Source organism: Falco peregrinus, chromosome 5, assembly GCF_023634155.1.
Source record: "Falco peregrinus isolate bFalPer1 chromosome 5, bFalPer1.pri, whole genome shotgun sequence".
NCBI classification, from domain to species: domain Eukaryota; kingdom Metazoa; phylum Chordata; class Aves; order Falconiformes; family Falconidae; genus Falco; species Falco peregrinus.
In genome coordinates this window covers 47721509-47747826 of record NC_073725.1, presented here as the reverse complement: position 1 = coordinate 47747826, position 26318 = coordinate 47721509, and the positions used below count along the sequence as shown (strand labels likewise).

Sequence of the window (26318 nt, the reverse complement as noted above, 5' to 3'; positions counted from 1 at the left end):
ACTGGCTCATTTACAGGAACAAAGACTGGACTGGAATGGTCGGCTGGCTCACCAGACCTACTGGCCATTCATCACAGTGTGATGCTTTATGCTCCGTTTCTTCTTCCCAGCATAAACTGTTGTGCAATTGATTTTTCAGCGATTTTTTAAAGATGCGGAAAAGATTTGGGATTCAACACTGGAGCCCTTTGAAAATTCATGTTGCATTTACATACAGATGCTTCTCTATGTCAGAACGTGGTGTTCTGCTCTGTGCTTGCATGCATTTCATGTAACAGTGCAGCAGCAGAAATCAAAATCCCATTCCATTATTATTCTCTATGCCTTTATTCATAATCAAGAACAATGAAGATCCTCAGCTAGTGACTTCTGTTGAAAGCCATTAAGCTACTTATACAAATACTGGATAGAGCTTTAGCCCTACTAGAAGAGAAATCTGACCTTTAGGCAGGTAGACAAAATTTCCCTGGTTTTTTTTTTTTTTTAAATTAAGCCTCACCAGCAAGAAAAAAAAAAAAATATTAAATCACATTCTCATGATGAGGCTGAAATTAAAACATCAATTACCACCCACACCACTTCTGAATTGTGCTGCAACTTAAAATCTTTGATTGCACATATCTTTATTCCAAACTTATTATAATCACCTGACTTGGTATCTTTCCTGTATGAGACATTTTCGTAAGTTAACTGAACCCCAGAGAAAAGAATTGCTATAAATGGTTAGGACTGATGGAAGGAAGAAAACAGTCTCATCAGAGTCCACATTGTGCTAATAAACATGCCAAGAAAAGGTATGATCATTAGACAACATCATGTCCAGCCATCAGGATTTATTTCCTTCTTTCCAGAGGAAAAAAAAAAAAGGTACATGATCTGATCTTGGAACACTGTCTCCAACTCCTTCAAAAATCTATTCAGCTCTCAAGATATAGGACAAAGAGAATAAATTTCTCCTTGAATGTGTGTGGTGTGGAACGTAAAAAAATATGGTTTTGGCTGTAATGTTTGCCATAATATATATTCGATCCATGCTGTAAGGCATTGCACATTTCTCCCACTCACTGGTGTGAGAAGCAGCTAACAGTCAGTTTCAAGGAGATGCATCATTTGGGAAAGAGTTACTCTCCCCAAAACAGGAAGGCACAACACGTGCCTCAGCTTCTCCTAGCTACAGAGCAGTATTAGCTGTAGTGCTGCTGTTTTCTCTACATAACAGCAATGGAGGACCAGAGGGACAAACTTGGAAACTAGAGCTTGAGGTGTTTGCATGGGCACGTGCAGAGACACACCATCCTCCGAAGGGTGCGTGTTACTGTCCAAACCTGCCAAAGAGACAGGCCCAGGTCCCTCCCTTGGAGTACTCACACAGGGAGAGAGATGAAATCTTGGTTCTTCTTCGTCAGTAAGCAGAGGCTTTCCTGGAAGGAAGAGACATCAGGTGAGAGCTGGTAGACTCCCACAATAAGACGGGTCGTCATGATGTGCAATAAAATATTGTAATGTGTTACACAAAATTATGTCCCCAAGAACTTCATCTCCTGCCAGTTTGCAAAGCCCATGCTGACTAACAGGCAAAACCCAAACACACCGGTGAACAAGTGTCTGAAGTACTATTACAGATATTAGAAGACACAGGGCTGCAAGAAAAGCCCTGAGTTAACCAAGTTACCTGGCAATTTCCCCTGGCTCTGAAGTACATGACATATCTACATGAACATGAGCTGCTGTCAGGAACTCACACTGGAGCAGCCTGACTATTTCCAAGGGCCTTCTCCTTGACACAGACCAAGACTTCAATCGCAGAGCTTGGGTAAAGAGTAAATGAGCTGTTAAATCTGAAAAATTAAACCTCCTCATATAGACAGTGTCCAGCTATGCCAGCTAGACAGCAAGTATTTGACAGCAAGCTGTTTATAGCCTACCTCTGCCAGGGGAACAATTTAAGTAGTATCAGAATAGGGTTTTTCTGGCCATGCTTTCCATTCCCAGACTTCTTTGTAAAGTCTGCGAACAGAGATGCCAACACCCCCCATTCTGACCTACAAAGCAAACAATTGGACTTGTGTTCCTGCAGCGTTATCACTGAAATGAATCATTGTCACGTCTCCTCAATGGCCTGGCAAGATGGAGAGCTTTCTGCTGGGAAGCATCAGTTGAATCCCGCACCTACTGCTCTTATGACACCAATGGCATATTTTGTGTTTATCACGGAAAAGAAAAACACTCAGCAGAAAAAGGCTCAGCTCTAAATTTTGCTCTTTGCCAGGACAAACACGGGAGGAAGTGAAGCACAACTCTGAAAGCTCTAGCTTATTAAACTCCAGGGGGAGAAAAAAATATCTTTTCATCAATCTTTTTTGAAAAACAAAATACAGATTCTAGATAAAAATGTCCATCCCCTTGCAACTATATAAATTGCATAAATCTGAGGAACAGAAATGGCCATGCTACAACATCATTGTCCTCTCTTTCTGTATCTGAGAGGAATTTTAGGGTTGTGTCCTGCTGTTACTGGAGTCAGGAGGAGAAAAAAAATCTTGCTAGGAATGGGGCATGGGGATGACAAACTGTTCTTTGCCTTCTCAGGCTTCAGAAGTCCCTGGGTCAACTTGGCAACTGAATCAGAAAGATTAACTCCAGGGGAAGGCATCCCCACTGGGAGCAAGCAGCTGGCAGTAGTTATTATTTATAGTCTTCTGCTGCCACAGTGGGTGGGGTCTAGAACAGTGTAGGAGATTTGGACCAGGTGTCTGAATCAAGCCTGCATTAACCTATGTGATGTTCAGGCTTCTCTCCCAACAGCATTTGGAGCATAAAATCCTATTGCTTATGCCTAACTGCCACATACTTGTAACCCTATACATGTGGGATAAAATTAGATCATGACAAACTGAGACACCCATATTCCCCCTTTATAATTTATAAGGGTAAAAGGCAATGTTTTTGCCAGGGCAGGGTTCAGGAACTTTAGATATCCTGCTAGAAAACGTTTCTTCTCCCCTCATTAAGAAATATCTTTCAGAGTTTGTCAGACATCCAAGATATTACTTCTGCTCTTTTCATTAGAAACCATGTTTTGTAAGCAACAGAGACATACTCTTCACAGACCACCACTTAATTAAACAGATTATTAATCATAAAGTGATGCTGGAATGCAAGAAATGCTACATCTCCAACCATGACTCAACAGCATTTGGTATGACCTCTATTTTGTTTGGAAAAAATCCCCAAATTTAAAAACCTCTGTTGGGTGAATTGAAGCTGGCTGACCATTAGATTGGCTTTTTCAGGTTTTTTTTTCTTGCTTTTTTTGGTGAGTTCTTCAGACGTAGTTCCCTGGACACTGAGGGGTTCAGAGTTCAAAAACACTGCTCTATGAAATGCATCCTCATTTCGGTATGCAACAAACCTCCGCCTGCATCTGAGGAAGGAAAGCTCCAGATACGCCATTCTTTATCTCATCAAAGACTTCAGCAGCACAATGGAACAGCAACTTACTGAACAAATACAGAAGAGATCTTTGACTTTATTATTTATCTTCTAGAAGAAATATAAAATTAATTGCTGCAAAATGTTTCAAAGATTGAAAGCATTGTCTACAGTGAAAAAAGGGAACTAAAATCATACAGCCCAAGTAGAAGTGTGAAAGTCTGTTGCTATCTGTAAGCATGTGCATTTTTAGGATAACTGAAAATTATAACATTCCATGTTTCTAAACCAACTGCAATGCAAACCCTCTTAAACATGGATTTTAGTGCAGAACTGTAATAGCCAAGGTCTTTTGTGTCTCAAGAAAACAGATCATGGTCATTTCAAATGAGATCTTACTTTGCAAGCTCAGATATCAAGCAATTACAGCAAACCCTCTTTTGATAGGTGTCCAAAGATAATTTTCAAAAGGAAGTATGAATCACCTAAAGATCCACAGAACAGTTCTCTATATTGTATTTTTGGAGTCACGAAATCTCTGAATCTCATTTTATGGTGGAGTCAATAATGCTTTTTTTTATTTACTGCGATGGCTAAATACTCACTCACCTTCCCATCTATCGGATATTTTAATCTCCATTCAGTACAATTTCTCAAAGCCCATTCTTTTATAAAAGTAGTGCACCACTGGGAGGACTACAGAAAATTAGGGGAGGAAAATTGGTTCCAAGAGGTAAGGCAGTGTTCCTTGTTATTGCTGAATTGTTACATGTATTACTTTCCACTATGTAATTATTTTTTATAATTAATCTAATAGTTACTACCATTTCTCTAATTACTCGAAATATGAAGCCTTTATGTATTCTCCCAGTTCTTTCTCTCACTCCGAAAGTCTCTAGCAATAGTTCCTAGATAAGGACTTTAGAAAATCAAACTTAAGATGTAAATAGTCAGAAAGAATTTAAGTAACACTGCTTTTCAACCTAACAATACGTACCTTTTCTCTGCAGGAAAGTAGAGTTTTGCCTGTGTCCAGCATGAGAAAAAGCAATGCGGAATAACGGGAATTGTTCCATCCTCTGGAGTCAGCAATACAATTGGGAGGCTATGCCTTGGTAATTCATGGGGCTTTTACCTCTCCCCTCGGGCTGCAAGGATAATACCTAGAAGACATATTCTGGGAGCTGTTCCATGCAAAATTCCTGTACAGGGCTGCACTGTTTACATTGACTACAAATCTGTATGCATAAGAGAGCTAAGCATGGGAACAAAAACCTATCTCTGAAGTCTTTCTGTGAAACAAATTGAACATCATCTTCCCCATAACAACAGGCAAAACCAGAAATAATTTTGAAGGGTAAAGTGTCTACCAAAAATGTTGCAGGGAACTTCTGCTTTCTAATACTACAGACCGTGTTAAGTCTCTTAAACGAACAGACTTCCAAAAAATATGTGAACAGTGTAGGTGAGGCCCATCAAGCCCAGCTAACTGATCCTTCTATAAGCCATGGAAAAGATAGTATGGAGAAGCAAACTATACCAGAAATAAAGCAGTTGGAAGAAGTTACATTGCAATATGAGAGCCATGTTTTAAAAAATACCTGTTTTTTGAATACAGCTGTATTCACTACTGCTCCACAAAACACTATGGGCCAAATGACACACTGTTTTTTACAGATCAGATCAGAGATTTGATGAAAAGACAATGGGGAGGGGGAAAAGAAGCAGGAGGGTCCTGCAAAATAAGCAAACCAACCTCTACTTGAAGAAAGTATGAGAAACAGGTCTGCAAAAGCAGTGAATCAAGACTTTCAACTGAGAGGATTTATAGAGGAAGAGATTTTATCTCCAGGCACAGGTTAGCCTTGTATAAATCCTAACCCTTGTTTCAAACAAGCTGACCCCAAATTACCTGTGACATTAAAAGGAATTTTGTTCTAGAAGAGAACCTTGGTGATAATTTTGTGCTAAGACAAAGCATTTGGATGAGAGAGCTTTCCTGTGAGCAAGATGATTTCACTTTGAAAAACTTCCTAATTGTTGATTGATTGGATCTCCAAAGCAGCCCAGATGGGAAATCCTAAACTTGCTACAGTTGAACTTGGCATGGACCTTTAACTAGCATGTTGGCAGAATTATTTACATAAAGGTTCTTTGTCCATCTTTCCTTTTTCCAAAGGTACAAGATTGTGTCAAGTAAAAACATAGCCTATACCCCCCAGAGAGTATAAATGAAATTAAACTTGGAAATAAATTTGCAAGAACAAGGACATGCTGTTTTAAGAACACGCTTCCTCAATGACCACAGACCCAGCATGACCATGGACTACAGCTACGCTGCAGCTGGGGGCCTGCCTGCTGTGGACCCACAAGTAACACAGCACCAGCAACGTGCCAAACCCAAGCTGACAAGCTCTGCCGGGCAGCAGAACCCTGCTCCACACCCACACGAGTGTCTGCATGGTGTTGTGTGCTTCTCTGCAGATGCACCAGGGGACTTCATAAGCTGGGTAAGAGCAGTGGCCATATCAAGGCTTCCAGGAACAGTAAGGGAGGACAACTTTAACCCACAGTTAAGGGATGCAGCAATGAACACGGACTGAAATCAAAGGATACAGGGTGATGGGAACCAAAAGGGACCTCATGAATAAAAAGGATCAACAGGTACCCACCTCAAATGTACAGATACAAACACGGGGCGGCCTGAGGAACAAGAAGGAACTAGAGCTCCTCATGCTGTTACTACAGCACTGTTGGAATAGCAGATATGATGGTGGGAGCACTGTGATGGATGGGTACCACCCCTTCAGGGAAGACAGGAAGGAAGAAAGGAAGACTGGGCAGGCTCTTTACATGAAGGAGCAGCTTGAACATTTGTGATGGATGCCAGTCTGATTGAGAGTGCGGGTGAGCATCGGGAAAGAAGCCAGTGACAAGGATATGGGAGGGTATTGCAGACCAGCTCCCAGGGTGATGAAGACAGCCAAGCACTGGAACAAGTTGTCCAGAGAGGCTGTGTGGTTTCCATCATTGGAGATTTTCAAGGCCTGACTAGGTAAAGCTCTGAGGAACCTTGTCTAATCTGACAGTTGATTCCACTTGAGGCAGCAGCTGGACTAGGTCCAGAAGTCACTCCCAACCTGAATCATACTGTGATCCGACGCCTAAAGGACACAATCCCAAGAAGGAACTGTAGATCTGAAATTGAGGCAGAGAAAGAGAGCACCTGCTACCAGCCAAGAAGTCTGTTTTGTGACTGCGTCTTAGCTATGAGCATCACACACAGGTACTGACCCAGCAGCCAACTGTAGACCGAAGCTGCAGTTTTCCAGGAAGCTAGAGGAATGATGGAGCAATTGCAGTTGCAGCAGAACCCATTCCTGCAACTCTTGTGAACAACAAACATCGGGGGGGGGGGGGGGGGGCGGGGGCAGGGGGGAAGATAATCCCTGGCAACAAATGTTAACCTGAAGTTATTGTCTCAAAGAGCATTTTCTCAGGGCAAGGAAGTTCTACATGTTTTCAGTTTCCCCAACCACTTAAGAACCAGGGAATGTGAGACTGTATTAAAAAGTATTCCCAGTGAGGGGAAGGGGCAGACAGGCCAAAATGCTTTTAATTCACTGATGTTCCTTACACGTGGCCTCCCCAGTAGTTCTACCCTACAATATAGCATACCAGTGCCAAGTTTGAGGAGTAACTAAAACTTACTGCCTCATTCTTTCAGAGACATTGTTTTCATGGTTTTGGACCTTATGAACTCCCTCTAAAACACAGACCACCACCATAGTCCTTTCTTGACAAATATCCAACCCTTGTTTTTACTGACAGAACCATATTGATTGCTTCTAACCATCTTCAATACGATAAGGCTGCTGCCTTCAGGAAATTATAATCACACCATCTCTCTTGATTTGCTAACTATACCCCCTCAAATCTTGGTCCTCCTCTCCTCTGTCTGGTTCTCTTCCACAGGTAGCTTCAGTTCCACCAGTGTCACGCAGCTCTTCTCTCAGCTCGTGCTCCGGGAAAGCTTTCAGTCAGCCCTCCAGCCCCAGCTAGCAGCCTCCTCTATGAAAGCTGCCCATTGGGCTTATCGATATCATCAACGATAGCTGCTCCTTGAATCCTCTAGGCTTCACTCAGCAGCTGGTCTCCAGCTCCGTGGACAGGCAGACATCTGAAACAATCAGCTGTGCATTTCCATTGCTACAACCCTGCTTTTGGACTCTTTCTTTTCTTTTCAGAAGTTGGCCTGCAGCCATAACAAGGGTTCAGAACTACTCCCAAAAGGGACAGGCAGCCTAAACAGAAAAGTGACGCTGAAAGGCGCTGCATGTACAGCAACCATGTTCTGCCCTGCCTTTTAAGGAACACTGAGCAGCTTGAACGCCTGTACCCATTTACAAATGAATCATGTGGTTCAGTGTGGCTCAACTGTACAACCGAACTACAAAGTTTATTGCTATTTGACTACAAGCATCCTGCATCTGTGTCAAAATTCTTATGTTTCCTATCTATGTCACTGGGAATATAATGCAAGTACATACACACTGCCACCATTCTGCTATATGCTTCTGTCCCTGATAACTCACTGCACCGCAGTACTACCCATTTTGTTTAGCTGGAAAAAAGAAAACTCACAAGTACTCGAGTACTGCCCTAATCCTCAAAAAGCTTCAAAGTCTATTGCTGGAGAAGCAGCATAAAATACATCTCTAGGTTCTGTAAAGATTAAGGTAGCAATAGGCTCCTTACAGCATCTGGGCCAAGCTTGCTATCAAAGCCTTTGGCTTAGCACCAGTAACAAGCTACAATAAACTTCGTATCAACCTCTAAAAAGAAGTTCACACACTAGCACCAGGATTTAGGTAGAAAACTAAGTTTGAAATTCAAGGCTCAATCCTGAAGAAGTTAATACAAGAATTAATACCTGTGACCAAGATACTGACTATGTGAGTCATTATTTGAGAAAACAATTATGAATCAGAAATGGACACATATGAGTATTATTTTAAACTCTGAATAAACTAATATGGAATTGATCTCAAGGTCTAACCCTTTAGTCTGCGAACTGCTGGACAGTACTTTTCCTTGCCTTGTTTTTACAAGTATTTGGGAAGTATGCATTACTGCTCACAGTACTTCCAACAAACAATAGCTCAGGGAAAAGAGAAAACACACTTTTAAACTGTTCAGAAAACATTAGAAAGAAAGCCTACACAAAATCATATACCACTGCAACATTAAAGAATCTAAAAATACTGAAAACAAAACCAGTAAACATCAATGTTGCATCTGTATGATAATCTGTGTTACAGTAATTTCTTGTACAGAATTTCTGTTAAGAATAAAGACAACAGTCTGTAGTTATCACTGTTGCCACTTAGTTTTAATGCACACGTGGTTCTCAAACTGGACAGGTAGAATACTCACAAACGTACCTGGAAAATCTGTCTGACATTTGCCTGCTCTCCATCTCCCCTTCTGACTTCCCTCCCCTGTTCCCCTTCCTCTGAAAACACTCTTTTGTGGCAGATGGGTAAAGAACTCAATGCTTTAAGTCAGTGAGAAGCACTGACTCTCACTGGCCCAACTGATCTGGAAGGGGGACAGTCACTGTTCTGCTGAATAGCTAAAAAACAAGGCAAGACTGGAAACAGGACCTCAGGATATGATTCTCTGTGGATCTCTGCAAGGAACAGATCCCTCTGCAAAGGTCGGTAGGAGGAAGGTTCTGGTGTCACCTGGTAGGCAGCAGCTTTGAGGAGAGTGATGAGGCAAGAAGGGCATGCAAAAGCCCCTGCCTGAACCTGAAATACAGGTTTAAAATGAAGTCAAAGATAAAATGAGAAACATGAGTGTATATACAAGTGTGGGTGGGAACCAGTCCTGTGGCTACAGAAAACAAAGAGAGCTGACTGAAGAAATCTGAGATCAGGTGGTAAACACGACAGCAAAATCACTTCTCCAACAGAGCACAGTTGCACTACCCTCTGAGAGCAATTCATTACGAAACTGCAAACCCCACTATCTAATTCCATTATCTTTATTTTGTCTCGGCACTATCTATGTGTATGGAAAACAACTGCAAAAAAATATACATGTGCTTTGGTTTTACTGACTTCCAGAACACAACTGGATTGGAAGCAATAGTTTTAATACATTCATCTTCTTTCAAACTGTGGTTTCACTGAAAGGTGGTTGCTTCTTGAACTTTTGCCTAGCATATCATTTGTATGTTAGCCAACAGAATTCCCAAAGGCAATTTTTTCCCATGCCTCTCCTGTCAAGACTTCTTTTTTAAAACCATGCCCAACTGAAGGGTACTTCCAAAATGTATTGTAAAACTTGAATTTGAATGCTCTTCATTCATACAACAGATGGAAAAAAGTGAAGAGTAAGGAGGAAAAAAATGTACAGAAAGAAAGCAGACCTGTACAAAAAGCATAACGATGGAAAACAGAGGTCATTTGACTCTTGTTTCGCCACAACAGAAATACCAGAAGTAATGTTCTTCAGACTGTCACATTCAATTCCTAAAACAGAGTATCAGCTACCGTGTTTCTTTGCTGAAAGTCACTTTCCTGCTGCTTTCTGTACAGTGTTTGCAGTATTTAACTTTAAAGAGTCCAAGAGGCTTCTGATTGTTTCACTTCCTATTCCTTTCATCCTATTTTTCATCTTGCTGGGATTACTTTTTCCAAATGGTATCAGTATGGCTGCCAGTCCCCAAGGCTCTTTATTGATCTTTCGCTGAGTTTTATCTTCCTTCTGTAAAATCCAGGCACTTTCTCTGGCCATAGCTACAAATTTCTCCAGCTGCGGCTGATTAACATTCTTGCTGATATTAAGGTCTTGTTCAAAGGGATTCCAGATATAAAGAGGAGACGACTCAGGTTTATTTACTTCCTTTCCCTGCAGACAGTGTAAAGAAAAAGCAAAAGTTGCATATGTACATTATAGGCTGAGCAAATAACAAATCACTTGAGTTATTACATTAGTATTAAGAGTAAAAGTATTTTGACCTAGTAGAGAACTTTTTGCAAAAAACCCTGTCATTATTAATCAAGTTCATTTTCCTGTCAGCCTGACTGTATGACTCCTGTTCTCTGAATCCTCTTAGTGGTGGTTTTCCTTGCCACGTTCAGTTTAGATTTCCTTCAAGGCAAAGAACACACAACTACAGCTTAGCCTGTCTTTTTGGCTGTTCTCCCATCTGCTTTTCCACAAACCTCAGACTTCACTCACTGCAACCTCCTACCCCTACCTCCCTTTGTGCATGGCAGCAAGAGTGTGTCTATTAACCTGCATAGCCCAGTTTGATAATACTAGTACAAGCACTTGAACTGCTCAAACCATTCCTCTCTCAGTGCTCATTAAGAGCTAGTGTAACAAAACAAGACTACTGCCTTGGCTGAAATTCCTCACAGTTCACTCTGTCTTTTACATACAGAGCTATTTAGGTCATGGTCCACTTTCGGGCACTTGGTATAGTACAATGCAAGTTGTTGACAACTATGTAGTTTGCTATTTAAACACACTTCCATCTCGGTGCTTATCACTGCTACTTAGCTGATCTGCGCTGTATTACAGAAACTCTTCAAGCCTTCCAGCAGAAGCTCTAGCAGGAACCTACCACCTACTGCTATTCCTGGAAGTGTCCGTGTACATGCTACACACTCTTGCCCCAGGGCCAAGAGGACTTAGTTAAACAGAAAAATATCATCAGCACAGACATTTCTCCTGATTACCTCAGGCTCCAATACCTGTGTGTTTTCCCTTGGGTTTTTTTAAGGCTCAGTGGCAAACAAAAGTTTCTCCAGCTTAATGAATCAGTTTCTAGGATCAACCGGCAGTGGCAAAAAGGGCTCTTAGGCCAGTAATCCAGAAGTATACAAGCAGGAAACAGAAAACAAACAGGTGTCCACACAGCAACAGGGCACTGAAACCTCCCATCCTGGCAGCAGTCCAGCAGGAACAGGTGCAAGTTAAGGTAGTAACATTTGTATATATTTCTATTATAATTGCATACACACATGTATCAATAAATAGCATGACTTAAACATATAAATTGAACCAAAGTGACAGCACAGAAGGATCATGTTAACTGTCACACTTACTGAATTGTAACTACACTTACTGTAGGCTGATATAAACTGCAGTAGAAAACTCGAGTGCCAAAACCAAGTTTCACAACTCAGTTGTAAATTTTAATGCAGACACTGTTTGGGTCTGGACTTCCAACTTCAAACACAAAGCGGCATACAGGGTTTGCCATAGACTTCTGTTATGACATACATCATAACATTTTAAAAGTTTTCCTCTCACAGAGGCAAAACAGCTTCTACTTTTTTAAACTGCCACTTTTATTACACGGTTTTCAAGAAAAATCATACAGGCTTAGCATCTGAGTTTGTGCTTTCCAGCATATTCAGGTAATGACACTGTAAATGTTCTTAATGATGCTGTAAATGATTAGGCTCTGAGAGGAAAACTCTACTCTTTCACAGAAAGGACTCAGTTTCCGGATACAGCCAATTTAAATGTACTTTGTACATACAATTAAAAATGACACAAATTGTTGCTTAACATACATAGTTTGTCAAACAGCAAAGAAATTCAGTTAATAACGATGAGAGATTAAAATTCATTTACCTTTCGAAGATTTATGGAATTCTTTCTAAAATCAAAGTTTCCAAAATACTCAAAAAAGTCACCCAATAATACATCTAAGGGAAAGAAAAACAGCAGCCATCAGTAATACCAAGGAAAACTTTATTTTCAATATGCTTGTCAAAATAATAAAAAAAAAAGTTGATGAAGATTTACTTACCAAGTGTTTCTGTATTTTTTGTAGGTTTAATCTTGCTTAAATCACTAACAAATGAGCAATCATATCCTCCAATTACATGCTTGTCTTTTTCACCTGAAATAAAAATGGGGGGCATATTTTGAAGTGATAAACAATAAAATGCCATTGTATTTAATATAATTCAGATTAACAGACATTAATGAATTCAATGAATGCTATCATATTAGAGTAAATCAAATCAGTAATTCACAAGTGAGGTTTCAGGTTAAGATTCAGCTTAAACGGTGTAAGATTTAAAAAGAAAAAAATTCTATGGACTGGCAAAGGAAAAGACGCATGAGTAAATGGCTTATTTTCAAAAGTTTACAGGAATAAGGTGTAGGACATCCCAGGACGTCTGGTTACTTCTTTTAAGGAACAAACCTAATACCTCTACATGCAGAGCCTTATCACACACTAAACAGCACAAATCTCTGAGATCAATACCTATATGAGGGTTAAAAAAACCAAAGACTCAAAGTGTCCACCATCTTTTCCTGAAAACCTTAAAGAGAATTAGGAATATTCTTGTAAAATTTTGGGCCAGGTGTTTTTGGTTTATGTATAAAAATCCTACAGAATTCTGATAGAAATAATAGTTCAAATAGTTTAAACTGATTTTAAACCAACTGAACACAGATCTTTTTCTCCACTCAAATCACTCAGTGTTTTCAAGGAAGCATATCAATAAGCAGAAGGCATAAGTGAGGAATCAAGAACCTGTCATTCTCTACACTTTCATAAGATTACTGAAGGTAATACACCTTGAAAGCTACATATGAAGCAGCCTGAACACCTTGTTTGTGAAGAGATAAGAATTATTTGCAGGTTGCCTGAATAGTCTCAAGGATAAAATAAAAATTGCGACTAAAAACTATAGCCTTACTTTTAAACACTTGGCATCTAGAAAACAATACACTTATCAATCTGCACAAAAACCTTAGCAACTACAGAGACGTTGGAAACCCTACGAATCTTCTAAAACCACAAAATACGAAATAACCAAAAAACAGCCAGTATGGAAGAACTGAGCAAATAAATGACTTTTAATTAGCTGAGGCATACAACAGGCCTAACCCCTCTAAATAGAAATTAGTATTGTATTGAAAATGGATTTATTTTGCCTTTAAAAAGACATTATTTTCACACACCAAAAAAAAAAAAAGTAAAACTTGTAGAGTCCCTTAAAATTAAGGTAGACATAATATGCATTAGCATTTGAGAACATAAAGAAATTACTTGGGTTTATTCATCACAGAAAACAAATGTCAAAGTCACATCAATGAACACATAAACAGCTGTCCTTACCTGCCAATTCTTTAAGTTGGTTTAGTGTTGGAATGATAGGTGGAGATCTCTTTTGCAGAAAAAACATGACCATCATGGTCAGAGAGAAGTTTGTAATCCAGGTACCAGGAACACTATTTGTCAGTCCATGAACACGGGCCCAACATCGTACGCTGAACACCAGTGCTCTCACACGGGAATCCAGACAGCCATAGATATACAAGAGTTCTGAACTTCTTATAGCAATGCTGAAGAAGAAATGAGAAGTAAAAGACAGGTAAATAATGAGAGAATTGTAAAGTACCAGATGCAGCGTTTGTTGTTCAGCCCTACAGCATCAGTTATAAGGGTATCCATAAAAAAATTTTACTTTTATGCATTTTAAAGAAATAGAAGAGAATGCCTGAAATTGTCCAGGATGAAATACCTGGTAGTTTTCCACAGTACAAAGTATACAGTTATGGGTAAATAATAACACCGCATTAGCACTATCTCCTGTTTGGTACCACAGTGGGAGAAAAAAAACCCAAAACAAAACCAAAAAAATCACCAGCAAGTACTCAGGAGTTGAAACTATGCAAAATCAAGGCAGAAAATGTAATTTAACCACAACTGCCTTTGAGGTACATTAGATAATATCTCTATCCTAATATATAATAAAATATAACTAGAAATTCTCTTACAACTTTAAAAAGGAATAAAATAACACACTGAAAAATACATGAAGCACAGAGACACGATGAATTCTGCAAAACAAGCCTATCTGGTAATTGCCAAATGACTAATGTTTGGTCCTGCTGAAAAAAAAAACCTAATCTGGAAGGATAAAGGTTTTCAGATGGATCAGGTTTTGATCTGTTTCATCACACGGTTGTACATTCATGCAGTGTACAAATGGGAAGGCAAGAAAAAGGACGGGGGGGGGGGGGGGGGCGGAAAAGAAAGCACAGTATGAGAGCAAACCTTACTCTGGATTCAGTTTTAGTCTAAAGTGCTTGTTGAACTACAGTTACAGGAGTTTTTACTCCCAATCTTGCACTGAATTCTTCTAAAAATCCACCATGGCATTCTGGGGAATTTTACCACATCAAAGTTTTGTTGTAACACCTGGACATCTAAAATTTCAACTGTGAAGTGCTTCCTTGTATCCACAGAGGTTTGTTATTACTCCAAATGATGAAGACAACGCACACAGTCCCAACCAGTCAAACAGTGAGCACAAAATTACAAGGAAGTTTGCACAGAACTGCATGCTGACTTTCACTGTGGCTACACACACAAAAGTAATTTTATTCTAAGACATTTGTTCAGCACTGCCTCGACAACTCCTGCATGTTCTGAGACAGGACTTTCAGTAATTTAGAAGATTCAGTCTAGGATCTGATTGCATCTGATGTAGACAATCGCCACTAAAAGTTATATCAAAAGCATTTTTGAAGATAATGATTTATATTATACTGTTCCCTAACAACAGTGAAAAGGGTAAGTAAGTAATTTTTTATTATGTATCCTTATGCCAGGGTTATGGATGTATTCTGGATTAAGGTGGGTATTTCTTCATAAAATGAGCGACAGCAAAACAAATTATATGCTTTACTATCAACCAAATGAGAGCAAGCTGAAAGAGGAAAAATAGCAAAGAGGTATTTGTAAGAAGCCTGCTCCCTCTATTGGGCACTGCTGCAAAAGGTCCTGCATGACAGTAAAGTTTCAAACTGTCTTCTGATGCAGTTAATTAATTCAGCATTCAAGATAACTTGTCAGCAAATAGGTGTATGCAGGCTCTTAAGAAGGAAAAAAGGACTCCAAAATAACTAGATGACAAATCACTGAAAATCGACACAACAGAGCTGCTTAATCGGAAGAGCAATCAAAAGAAGGATGTGCATATGTACATACACACGAAAGGAAGTAGTAACAAACTAACACTGCCTTCTTTCAATTCCTTATAAGCCAATCTTATTGTATACAGTGGTTTTCAAGTCTTCATTTTCAACTAGCAAGTGTTTCCTATGCTGGAGAAAGACACCTTAAGCATATCAAAACTTTAAGCTCTAGAAGTCATAAATATCCTTTTTACTTTCAGAGCCAACACTCACATTTGTTAAGAACACAGAAAAGAGTAAACTGAACATTCCATTACAGCTTTTCAGAACATAAGTACATTAGTATTCTTCTTAAACTTTTTAAAACCAGGTCTCACCTGTTGCTCACTGACAGATCACACTGGAATCCTGTTGGTTGATGGGAAAATTTCACCAGCGGGCAGCGAGCATGCAGTATCTTCTGTACACTCGAACACCCAGGACCAAAATTATCAAGGCAATCACCAATCACAGAAAGAATTTTCTGAGTTGCTAATCTTTCAGATGGTAATCTTTTCATCTGATACTCCATTTCAAAGGGACCTTTTTTCTAACACAGAAATTTCAAAGTAAACTGTTAACTCTGGAACCAAAGAGACATTTAAGAACACTTCTGAAAGGCTGCAATAATTTGCAAAGGAGTTTGAACAATTAAGAGATTGAAAGACATGAACTATTTAAAGCAGCCCGCAGAACTTAAAAAAGGTAAAAACATATTGCTTTCTGGTTTATGTTATTTTTCAGTGATTCAATTTTTCCAGGTTAATAGTGATCAACTTACTGTAAAGTTACCCATTCAGATGACGGTATAATACTGCTACATCTCACTATTGCCCAAAACAAGTAATTATGGAATTCCCAAGAGAGTGTGTATGCTCTGATGGAAAAGAGGAGCACACAATTAAATTAAAGAGAGGCAAAATACAACCAAACCACCGTTAATTTCAAACCACCATTAATTCCATTTCAAATCCTCAAAGAACAATGTGCTACTAGTGAATCAAGTAGCAGTGTAAAGGAAAACGCCTTTTTCATTTAAAAAAAAAATAAATGTTAGTATGCAAATGACTTAATCCTTCAAAATTAAGATAAGCTTCTGTAAGACTTAACTTCACATCACATACAGTTTTTCTGACAAATAGAAAACTTGTGAAGATGTATTCTGACAACATCAGAAATTAATTTTCCTGTAGGACTTTGTATTTTGAGTTGTCATATTTGTAATTTATACCCCAATAAAATAACTTACACCTATGAAATCTCTGTTCTCTTTATAGTCTCTGGTTTTAAGCCTCAGCTAATTTTGCTTGCTAATCCAATACTTAACACTGACTTATCCTCCCCCTTGAAACATGTCATGTGTGAATGTATACTATACAAACAGCATTACACAGTGACCTAACTGGTCCTCTGAGACACAGAGGTGATTACTTTCGGTTAGTGTAAAGAAAACATGCTGTCACAGACAGGCAAAACAGAAGTTATGGACCTTGCAACCTTTCCCATAAACTCACTTTAGGTCCTGATTTTCTGAGTCACTCTGGCAATCGTTGAGGCGACTGTTGCTGCTCTCCTCTTGCCAACAGTTCTCCAGACAGCATGCGTGTTTGAACATACCAGGACAGAGATCCCTAATCCCATTTAGCTGTGTAGCTGCATGCTACAGCAGGGCTGGCTCAAAGTGAAAGGAGCCCATAAATATCAACACTGAGGTAGGTAACAGGAGAGAAAAAGACAGGGACTGGCTGACATGTAGGTGTGCTTGTATTCGGACCTTTATATTCGTGACAAAAATCACAATGACTTTTCATCATTGTGACTTCCCAGACAGCAGCTTAATAGCTCTCAAAAGCTGAATGAAGACTTTTTTTGTAATGACAAAACAGCCACAATTAATAATTGATAGGACCTTCATATATAGCTTTGGTGCCAGCTGTGGGGAATGAAGCACTAAAACACTTGTCCCAACCCTGTGGTTCTCCCGCTATTCTTGCCATGTCACTCAAAACAGCAAATGTCGATAAACTACTGCTTCGGGATAAACTGATAGAGTGCCCTAAGCAAGAAGCATACCTGTTTTAACTCAAAAACTACGACTCTAAAAATATCACAAAACTCAGTTTTAAGTCATTAACTAATCTTCCAAACTGCCCGCATGTTAAAAACACCTTGATCTGTGGTCAAATATGGTATTGATAATCCACTCTTGCTAAAGATTGCTCCCATTTCACTGCTTTTTTAATTCACAATTAGTAATCAGTTTGCCCTAAGACTCAAAAAACGTTATTTAATGTAAATAGGTGCTAAAATGCCTGGTCCTCCTCCATATCTGGTACCTCCTGAAAGGCTGCAATAGCACAGAAATCAGAAGATACTCTCTCTACTGCTGCTATATCATGTTATAACTAAAGCTACCTTCCCTTGTTGTCACTTGTTCTAAGACAGTCATCTTACGCATATTAGTAACACAATTTGCCAAGAAGGATAACATTATCCCTATAAATCACACTGCCAACTATATGAGACTTTTGCCTTCCTCTGAAGTGTTTTATCTGTTCCCCATCACAGGAGATATACACAACATCTTATTTTCCTACCATATTGGGTTTATGTGGCAAGGCTTTGGTAGTGGGGGAGCTACAGGGGTGGCTTCTTTAAGTAGACACTAGAAGCTGCTCCTAATGTTGGACAGAGACAGTTCCAGCCAGTTCCATGATGGACCAGCCGCTGGCCAAAGCTGAGTCCATCAGCAATGCCGACACCTCTGTAAGAAAGGATAAAAAGTGCTGCACAGCAGCTGGGAGAGCGAGAGAAACAACACCGCAGACACCAAGGTCAGTGAAGAAGGAGGAGGAGGAGGTGCTCCACGTACCAGAGCAAATATTCCCTAAAAGACAACGGTGATGCAGGCTGCCCTCCTGCAGCCCATGGAGGACCACAGTGGAACAGACACGCACCCTGCAGCCCATGGAGGACCCCATGCCAGAGCAGGTGGATATGCCCTGAAGGAAGCTGCAGCCTGTGGAAAGCCCACACGGATCAGGCTCGTGGCAGGAGGTGCAGGCCATAGTCTCTATGGCGCAGGTTTTCTGGCAGGACCTGTTACCTCATGAAGAATCCATGCTGGAGCAGTCTGTTCCTGAAGGACTGTACCCCGTGGGTAGGACCCATGCTGGAGCAGTTCTTGAAGAGCTGCAGCTCCTGGGAGGGACCCCACACTGGAGCAAGGGAACAGCATGAGGAAGAAAGAGCAGCAGAGATGAAGCATTATGAGCTGACTGCAACCTCCATTCCCCATCCTCCTGTGCAACTTGGGGGAAGGAGAAAAAAGTGTTGGGAGTGAAGTTGAGCTTGTGAAGAAGGGTGTGTGATGAGAAGGTGGTTTTAATTCTGGTTTTTTAATTTATTTCTCACTATGCTACTCTGTTGTTAACTGGCAATAAATTAAATTACTCCTCCCCAAGTTGAGTCTGTTTTGCCTGTGATGTTAATCGGTAAGTGATCTCCCTGTTTTAACCTCAACCCATGAGCTTTTTTCATCTTATTTTCTCTCCTTGTGTTCTTGAGGAGGGGGGTAGTGACAGACCAACTGGCTAGGCAGCTGGAGGCCAGCCAAGGTTAACCCACCACACCTACAAAGCACAAAGCTCTCTAGGTGCTAGAGCCTTCGTCTCCCACTTTGACTATGCTTGAATCAAGCAAGACACAAGAGTTGCGATAATGATTTTTACACTTCTTTACAGGACAATGCTCTAACATACCTTATTTTTGTACATACTTTCACATCGATGCAGCAGATGTGCCCATGTTTTAATGCTCCAATATTTAAATAAAATTAACAAGATCATCATCTTTAGCGTATAAAGACTGCTTGCACACAAGACAAAAGCCTCACTGAATACACAGAGTGTAAGTGTGCCACGCAGCCTATTAACCTACCATATAACCTGAAGATACACAGATAGTTTCCCTGCTGGCTTCTGCTGCAGCATCCCCATAGTAATAAGTCTGTCAACCACCCACAAGTAATCACAACTGCTAGTAACCCTCATCCATCATTGAATACCTCAAAGTTCACAATAGAACTTCTATTTCTAAAGAGGATGAATGCTAAAGAAAAGAGCTTGTTGCAAAACATGCTTTCAAAATAGACATTTTCTACTTGAAAGATTTTTTCCCCTCAAAATTTAAGAGGCAACTTTACTGTTGACATACAAAGGGTTCCTAGATTTAAACACTTCACACACACAAACACACACACAAACACACTGATCCTACTCTTCAGCTGATGCACTTGCTGTCATTTTGTTTGATCACTGCAGTAATACTAAAAACTCTGTATGTTTGAAGGGCTATCTCTTTAAAAGTAATGTACATGGCAATATACAAACTGTAAAGAAAAGCTGAGTTAATTTTCAATCTTCAAAAGCTTAAGCTCCTTGTGGTTATTTTTTGGTGTTGCTTTTTTTTTTTAAGGAAAACAAAGCTAATTTTTCCTGAACTATTTGTTGCTATACAAATAAAAAGAAAAGTTTTCAAAACACCAGAATCACTTAATTGCCCATACAGAATCCATGAAGAATCCCAACTTCTCTACAGGGTATTTCTGATCCAACTCTCCTTCTTCCTATCCTGATTCTCATCTCTCTCATATCTCGATCTCCAAGACAAAAGGATATTTACACTGCCCACAGTCAAAAAGCCGCACCAAGAGACAAGATCCTTCCAAAAATGCCTTGTCTAGCCCTTTCCCATTGTTTATGCATACACACACAAGGACTGAGACACAACCTACTCTACATAAACCTTTTGATTTGAAGCTGCCCAAATACCAACAGTGAACATGTGAACTTGGTTACATAGTGCAGATTTCCAAATAGTAATATGGATAAAGGCATGATCAAGATGAAATTTAGTATATGCATTGAAAAATTCAATACCTGTTGACTGAATATTGTTTGCTGGCAGTCTTGTAACCCTCCAGCTTCTCAAGGTAGTGATGTAAATTCTGTACTTTGGTTAGCAAATTCAAGTAAGTGTATTTCAGTTTTGAGCCTCTACACTTCCTTAGTAATCACCACTTGTCCTGGTGCATTATCAATAAGGCATTCAAATAATTATGAAGTATCTTACAGGAAGTCTGACAACTGCAAGTATCTGCACTGTTGATCCTGTTTTGCTCCTGGGTCCTGGTCCCAAAACATCTGTAGCTCACACATATCAGCTTATCCTCAGGTTCCCATCAGGGGTAAGCCAACTAATTCCCTTCGCAATGCAAATCAAGTGCTGTTAACATGGTAATTTTCTCTGGACAGACAACACAAATATGAGCATGTGTGCCACCTGCAACTATTCACCAACACTATCACAGGTCTTAAATTTTCACACCTCCACACGCTCTTGTGTGTGTGTATATATATGTATTCTTACATATATCCACTTCAGTACATAGTTCAGTAACTTTTCTATAGTATGAAGTCAACTCTTCCAACTAAGAACCTGACAACACTCCCAAAACACACGTGCACGCACACACACACACACACAATTATTATACTTTAGAACACAGAGGAACCGAAAAATCAAAGCTAAGCTTTAAACCAGCATGGATGAAGCCCAGCAGCTCCACAGAATAAAACACATCAGTAGGATGGGAAGGTCTGACACTGGTGAATCAATTTCAGAGTATGAGGGGGTTTTTTCACCATGAAAATAATCCTAACAGTGCAAAGTCTATGAAAACACCAAATCATTTTCTTCCTATTGCAAGGAAGACCTCTTTCATGTCACATCCAGTTTTTGGAAGTCTTCAAATCCAAACAAACTTGTTCACAATCTCTAGTATGAGCTCATGTAAAACCTAAGTATAAACAAACTGATTCCCATCTGTGAAACAGCAAATGAACTGCTCTGTTGAAGAAATCCAACAGACTGAAGATGCATAGCATAATCTTACCATCATTGTAGCGTGCTTTTGTATATCATGGAAGTCCAGAAACATGTCCACATCACATCCCAATTTGCCAAAGGTGTTGACTGAAGAGCCAAATGGCTTTACTGTGCTGTCTGGAAAAAACGCACGTGCAAAATCCCGAACCAGAGAACAGGCCAGAAATCGGAGCTTGATATTTTCTTCTGTAAGCTGATACTCATTCAGTAGAATGTACATCTGAGTGCTTATCTAGTAAAGACAATAAATGCTGTAAAAATACAATGACCCATTTTCTATCTATTAACATGTATATTAATCTATTTAGTATCATTACAATTAGAAGATTTGTTTAAAAATCTCAAACAGGTTTATTTCATGCAGAAAAAATGATTTTGTCAATTAAAATTACTAATTTCATCTATTTATTTCAATATAGAACCACTCACACAAAATTCTACCAAGAGTTCCTTTTTTTAAAAAAAAATAAATTAATAAATTGCTTTATAAGTTGCACATGACCACTTGTAAACCTGAAATGGATGTGGTTCATTTTTAATTGAGAGAGATCCAGAAACCTCTACTTACACTGTCTGCACAACAAAGCTTTTGAATAAGCTCGTTCACTGGAATGTGAGACTGAGGAGAGAGATGAACAGGTGTCTCTTCAGCAGCTTGACTCACTGGGTTTTTCAACTTGAAAGTAAAAAGTCTAGATTTAAATGGGACAACATAATGCTCTGCAGTACTTGGGATTCCAATAGCATCCTGCAGTGAGGCTATACTGTTCTTTTCCGAAAATTCTACTAAAGCATGGATACCCTAAAACATTAAGAATGGAAACAGACAAAGTTAGATAAATGCATATAAGCCTTGAATACGATTGTACTGATATTATTCAGATGTTCCTGGGAGTATTGAAACAGTTTAATATGACAGTCCTGAAGCTGGATGCTAGGTTCTGCACCTCAACACTTTTTAGACACTTTTTCAAAAGAAGTAAAAAATATTTAAAATACGGTATTCTTGGCAGTAAGCACTAAACATAAAAGTTGTAAAATCTATTTATCTTTAGAACTGTAATGCTCAAGAAATACTGTTAGCTCTACTGTTAGAACAATGAACAGTGCTATGTAAAAGTTTCAAAGATTTAGTGCAAAACAGGTTGCTAGCTATCCCTTAAAGATGTTGCTTAGCTGACTTATGAATAAAAATCTCTTGCAAAGCAACTTATACACATTACCAAAGTTAAAAAATAATTTAATATACTAATTATACAGAATTTGCTTAACTTGTATGTATGAGGCCTTGACCAAATCCTGTTATTTCTTTTTGTCTATGTCTCGATCTTAGTTTACATTGCTAATTACTTACATGATTTTCAAAAAAGAAATGACTCTTAATGTTTCCATGACTGGATAAATATTGCAATAATTTTTTTTCATTAATTTTTGGCGGGCACTTAATTAAAACCGTCTGTTCTGCTTGCTCCAATCGTTCTGTTTGGACCTCTGTGAATGTCTTCTTTCTGGCACTGATTCCAGCATCTGTGAGAAGAAATGAATACCATTCATTCTTGATGAATCTTCCGTAGCAAATTTTCTATATGAACAGAAAGATTTAACACTGATTTTAGTACACTTAATCTCTTCCTCTGGACTGAACAACTGAACAAATGCTTGTCCTGGCTCTTTAAGAGGTTTATAGCAAAAGAGAAAACAAACAAGAATGAATGAAAGACACAAACCTAAGTGTATTTCCCTCACAAATGCATACATTTATAAGAACAAGGCATAGGAAATGTAGGAAGAAAACAATACTGACTTCCCTTGATGCCACAGGAAGCTTGATGATACAAGGAATCTTTGTTCTTCGATTTGCTGTTCACCATAAAACTCAGCACACAGAGTCAGACTCTACACACAAGCCTGGAGATATCAGCTAGGGTATGAGGCAGAGCCAGACCATTGTCAAGCTGCATTGAAGGGATAATCTCTCTCAGCTACCACAAAACCAGCACTTTCACCTTTGGAACAATTCAACACACTTATTTTTACAACTCACCACCTTCTTTTACAGTAAACTCCTACTCAAAGTTTTTGATTAATACTATACTTTCATTTACTCTACTACAATAAACCCACAGATCACTCATATCTTGCCACACTACTGGAAATTTACATTGTTGCTGACAGCCTACAGAATTAACATGGAAATGAGACATGCTGGAACATCCAGAAACACAGAAACCTTTTTCTTGATTGCATACATGCAAAGGGGCAATGTCCCAAATTAGAAATCATAATCATTTCCCTGCATAACTCTGAAACTAATCCAATATCACATCCAACTGACTACCACATTACTAGAGCCTGTGAAGCTGCTACCTGTTAATATTTCCACCTGTAATTCAGATTGGGGACCTAGAGAACATTCAGTTATTTCCCTGCAACCACTATCTGCTACAGAAAGATTCAGCAGAGAGCTCTTTATTCTATGCTTTTGATTTTGAGGAACCCACACCATATTTTGGCGTCAAAAAAATCTTAACTCTCATCTAATGACACTCGTATTTATTATTATTATTTAAAAATCTTTTGTTTTACAGGTCTATTGAGTTCTCACACAGGCTTGTAAAAAATTACCAAAGCAGTTGTTTCAATACCTTAGTTTATATTATATAGCTTTCTTCATTAGAAGACCAAAGAAACACTTTATGAAGACAATAAATATCCTACTTTCTGTAGGGGCAGAGAAGTGTGAAATGAATGCGATGCAGAAAGGACAAGTCAAGTCCCATGGATGAGTGACACAATCAGGAGATGAACCCAGATCTTCTCACTCCTGTACCTGTGCATGCTTATTTACTATAGCAGATGTGCCCTGACATCTCCTCCTGGCTCTGCTGTCATTTGCAGTCTGAGGATGGCACAGACGACCACATCCAAACGGTGGCTCTAAACATTTTAAATGCATGAAAGGCAGTTCACTTTCTTCCCCTGTTCCATACAACACTTCCAGCTAATGGCAGAATTTCACAATTATTTCGAACAGATATACACCAATACTGCTGCTGGAAGAACAAGCCTCATCCCTGCACGGTGCTCACGCACATTCTAATGCTGCCCTCTGCATGCTGATGCAAATGCAAGCATTCACCTAGTCATGTAGCAAACCAGGCGAGACTAATGATCAAAGGTATACACCAAAACAAGAGTAACTGGAATTTGGAATTGTTCCTTAATCCAATTGCTGCATATTTGTTAGTACAAGGACATGAAGAGCTAAAGACTGTTAGTTTTATGAAACTGTGATAATACAGCCTGATCTTCTCCTCTCTTTAAGAAAAGCTTTCTACCTAACATTTTTCAAGCTCCAAAACATGGACGTAAGCCATGAGCCAAGAGGCTCACAAATGCATTAAGTTACACGCTACACCCAAGTCCATCAATTACAGACAGCCCTCACCAGTTCTTGGCTAAAGACACAGCACCAACCAAAAGCTTCCCGTGTCCTGTTAAGGGGGTCTCTCAGGATAACCATTATCACTTCGCTTACCCCTAGCTGATATCTGCGTTTAATAACTCAGGCCTAGGAAACGACAGCGGGGTCTGGCCTGCACCCTGACGGTGCGGCCGGGAACGCACAGGCCGGCCTCGCTGCCGTGGGGGCGGCCCCGGCCGGGGCTCCCCGGGCTCTCACGCCGGAACGCCGGCAATGCTCAGGCGCCTCTCCCGGAGCTGAGCCGGCCGCCCGAAACACCACAGGCGGGCCACTCCACTCCCCCCGCCCCCGCCTGACCGCACCGTCCCCCGGGAGAACCATCGGGCCGCCGCGGCCCCTCACGGCAGCGAGGCGCTGAGGGGAAGGCGGCGCGGCCCGCAGACCCCTACCTTCTCCCGCCTCCTCGGCGCCGGCTGCCTGCGGCGCCCTCTGCACCGCGGCGCCGGAGGAGCCGAGGCGGGCCGGCCCGGGGAGGCGCAGGCGGCCGCGCAGCAGGCAGAGCGCCCGCCCGCCCGCGCGGTGCGCCATTACCAGGCAGCGCCGCCGGCAGCGGCCTCTGCGCAGGCGCCGGCCGGGGCGTTGGACGGCAGCTGGCAAGGCTCAGCCTTCCTCCGCCCGGCGCGCTGGGCCGCCCTGGGGTGACGCCCGCGACGTTTGCCGGGCCGGGAAGGGCGGCTGCCGCCGCCGAGGCGTGTGCGAGCTGGCGTGGGGATCCGACCCGGCCGGGCCGAGGCGGTGGGTGCGGGCAGCTGCCTGCCCCGAGCGAGGAGGCGCACGGCGGCCCCGGCCCCCTGCGAGTCCAGCTGCCAGTGCCCGCGGGCACTGCTCGCATCCACCCCGCCAGCCGGGGACCGCAGGGCGAAGGTGGGCAGAGACATGAGCCCCAAGGGGCCGGCGGCCGGGATCATGGAGGCTGGAATCTCGCTTTTGGCAGGCTGGCTATTTGAGGAGGGGAAATGGAACGATTGCCTGGTCCCGTGCCAGGGGCGCGAATGCCGAGTGGCTGTAGAGGAGTCAGCGTGCACGTCCTGCGGGACCAGGAGTGCAGCGGTTAGGGCTCAGCTGCAGGGAGCCCGGGAAGCAGGCGCAGGCCTAGAGCATGGTTCAGCCTACAGCATGGTTCCCCAGGTACAGACTGAAGAAGATGTTGTTTTCCTTAGTATTTAAAAACAGTCACTTAGGTAAGAACTGTGGGAGCACCTGTAGTGTACGTCAGGGGCCACGTGGCTACTTCGTGCATTAGCAGGTCTTCACTGCAGAGCTTTACTCTTGGTAGCCTCCTGGTAAGTCAGGGTGTGTAAGTAATTGCAGTGACCTAATTATCTTGGGTTTGTATCCCAGGATAATCCTGAAGACAGAGTAGACTGCTTTTAAAATACTGCAATTTATATCCTACGTATGCATGTCATGGAGCAGAAACTTGTGTTTCCTCCATCTCTCCATGGCG

The 26318-nt window shown here is 40.8% G+C and overlaps 1 protein-coding gene and 1 long non-coding RNA gene across 2 annotated transcripts; both read right to left on the bottom strand.

Annotated features, from left to right (window-relative positions):
* Positions 1-9465: 9465 nt before the first annotated feature.
* Positions 9466-25437, bottom strand: MTPAP (mitochondrial poly(A) polymerase). The gene is made up of 9 exons (XM_055803800.1): positions 25261-25437; positions 22742-22914; positions 21956-22189; positions 21395-21619; positions 15777-15988; positions 13595-13821; positions 12269-12361; positions 12091-12164; positions 9466-10350 (listed from the first exon to the last, which is right to left on the bottom strand). Exons 1-9 carry the CDS (start codon positions 25397-25399, stop codon positions 10012-10014), a joined length of 1716 nt encoding a protein of 571 aa, XP_055659775.1. The 5' UTR covers positions 25400-25437; the 3' UTR covers positions 9466-10011.
* LOC129784451 (uncharacterized) lies at positions 16953-21388 on the bottom strand. Its single transcript, XR_008747195.1, has 2 exons — positions 18311-21388; positions 16953-18202 (listed from the first exon to the last, which is right to left on the bottom strand). It is a non-coding gene; the product is annotated as an uncharacterized LOC129784451 (long non-coding RNA).
* Positions 25438-26318: the final 881 nt, after the last annotated feature.

Bases quoted from the DNA above. Each gene is read 5' to 3' on its own strand.
- MTPAP (XM_055803800.1), bottom strand. From the start codon at position 25,399: ATGGCGCACCGCGCGGGCGGGCGGGCGCTCTGCCTGCTGCGCGGCCGC. The intron at 21,620-21,955 runs GTAAGTAGAGGT...TGTCTTTACTAG, and splicing joins AGCTTTGTTGTGCAGACAGT to ATAAGCACTCAGATGTACAT. The intron at 15,989-21,394 runs GTAAGATTATGC...TTTCTGTGTTAG, and splicing joins AAAAGCACGCTACAATGATG to AAAAAAGGTCCCTTTGAAAT.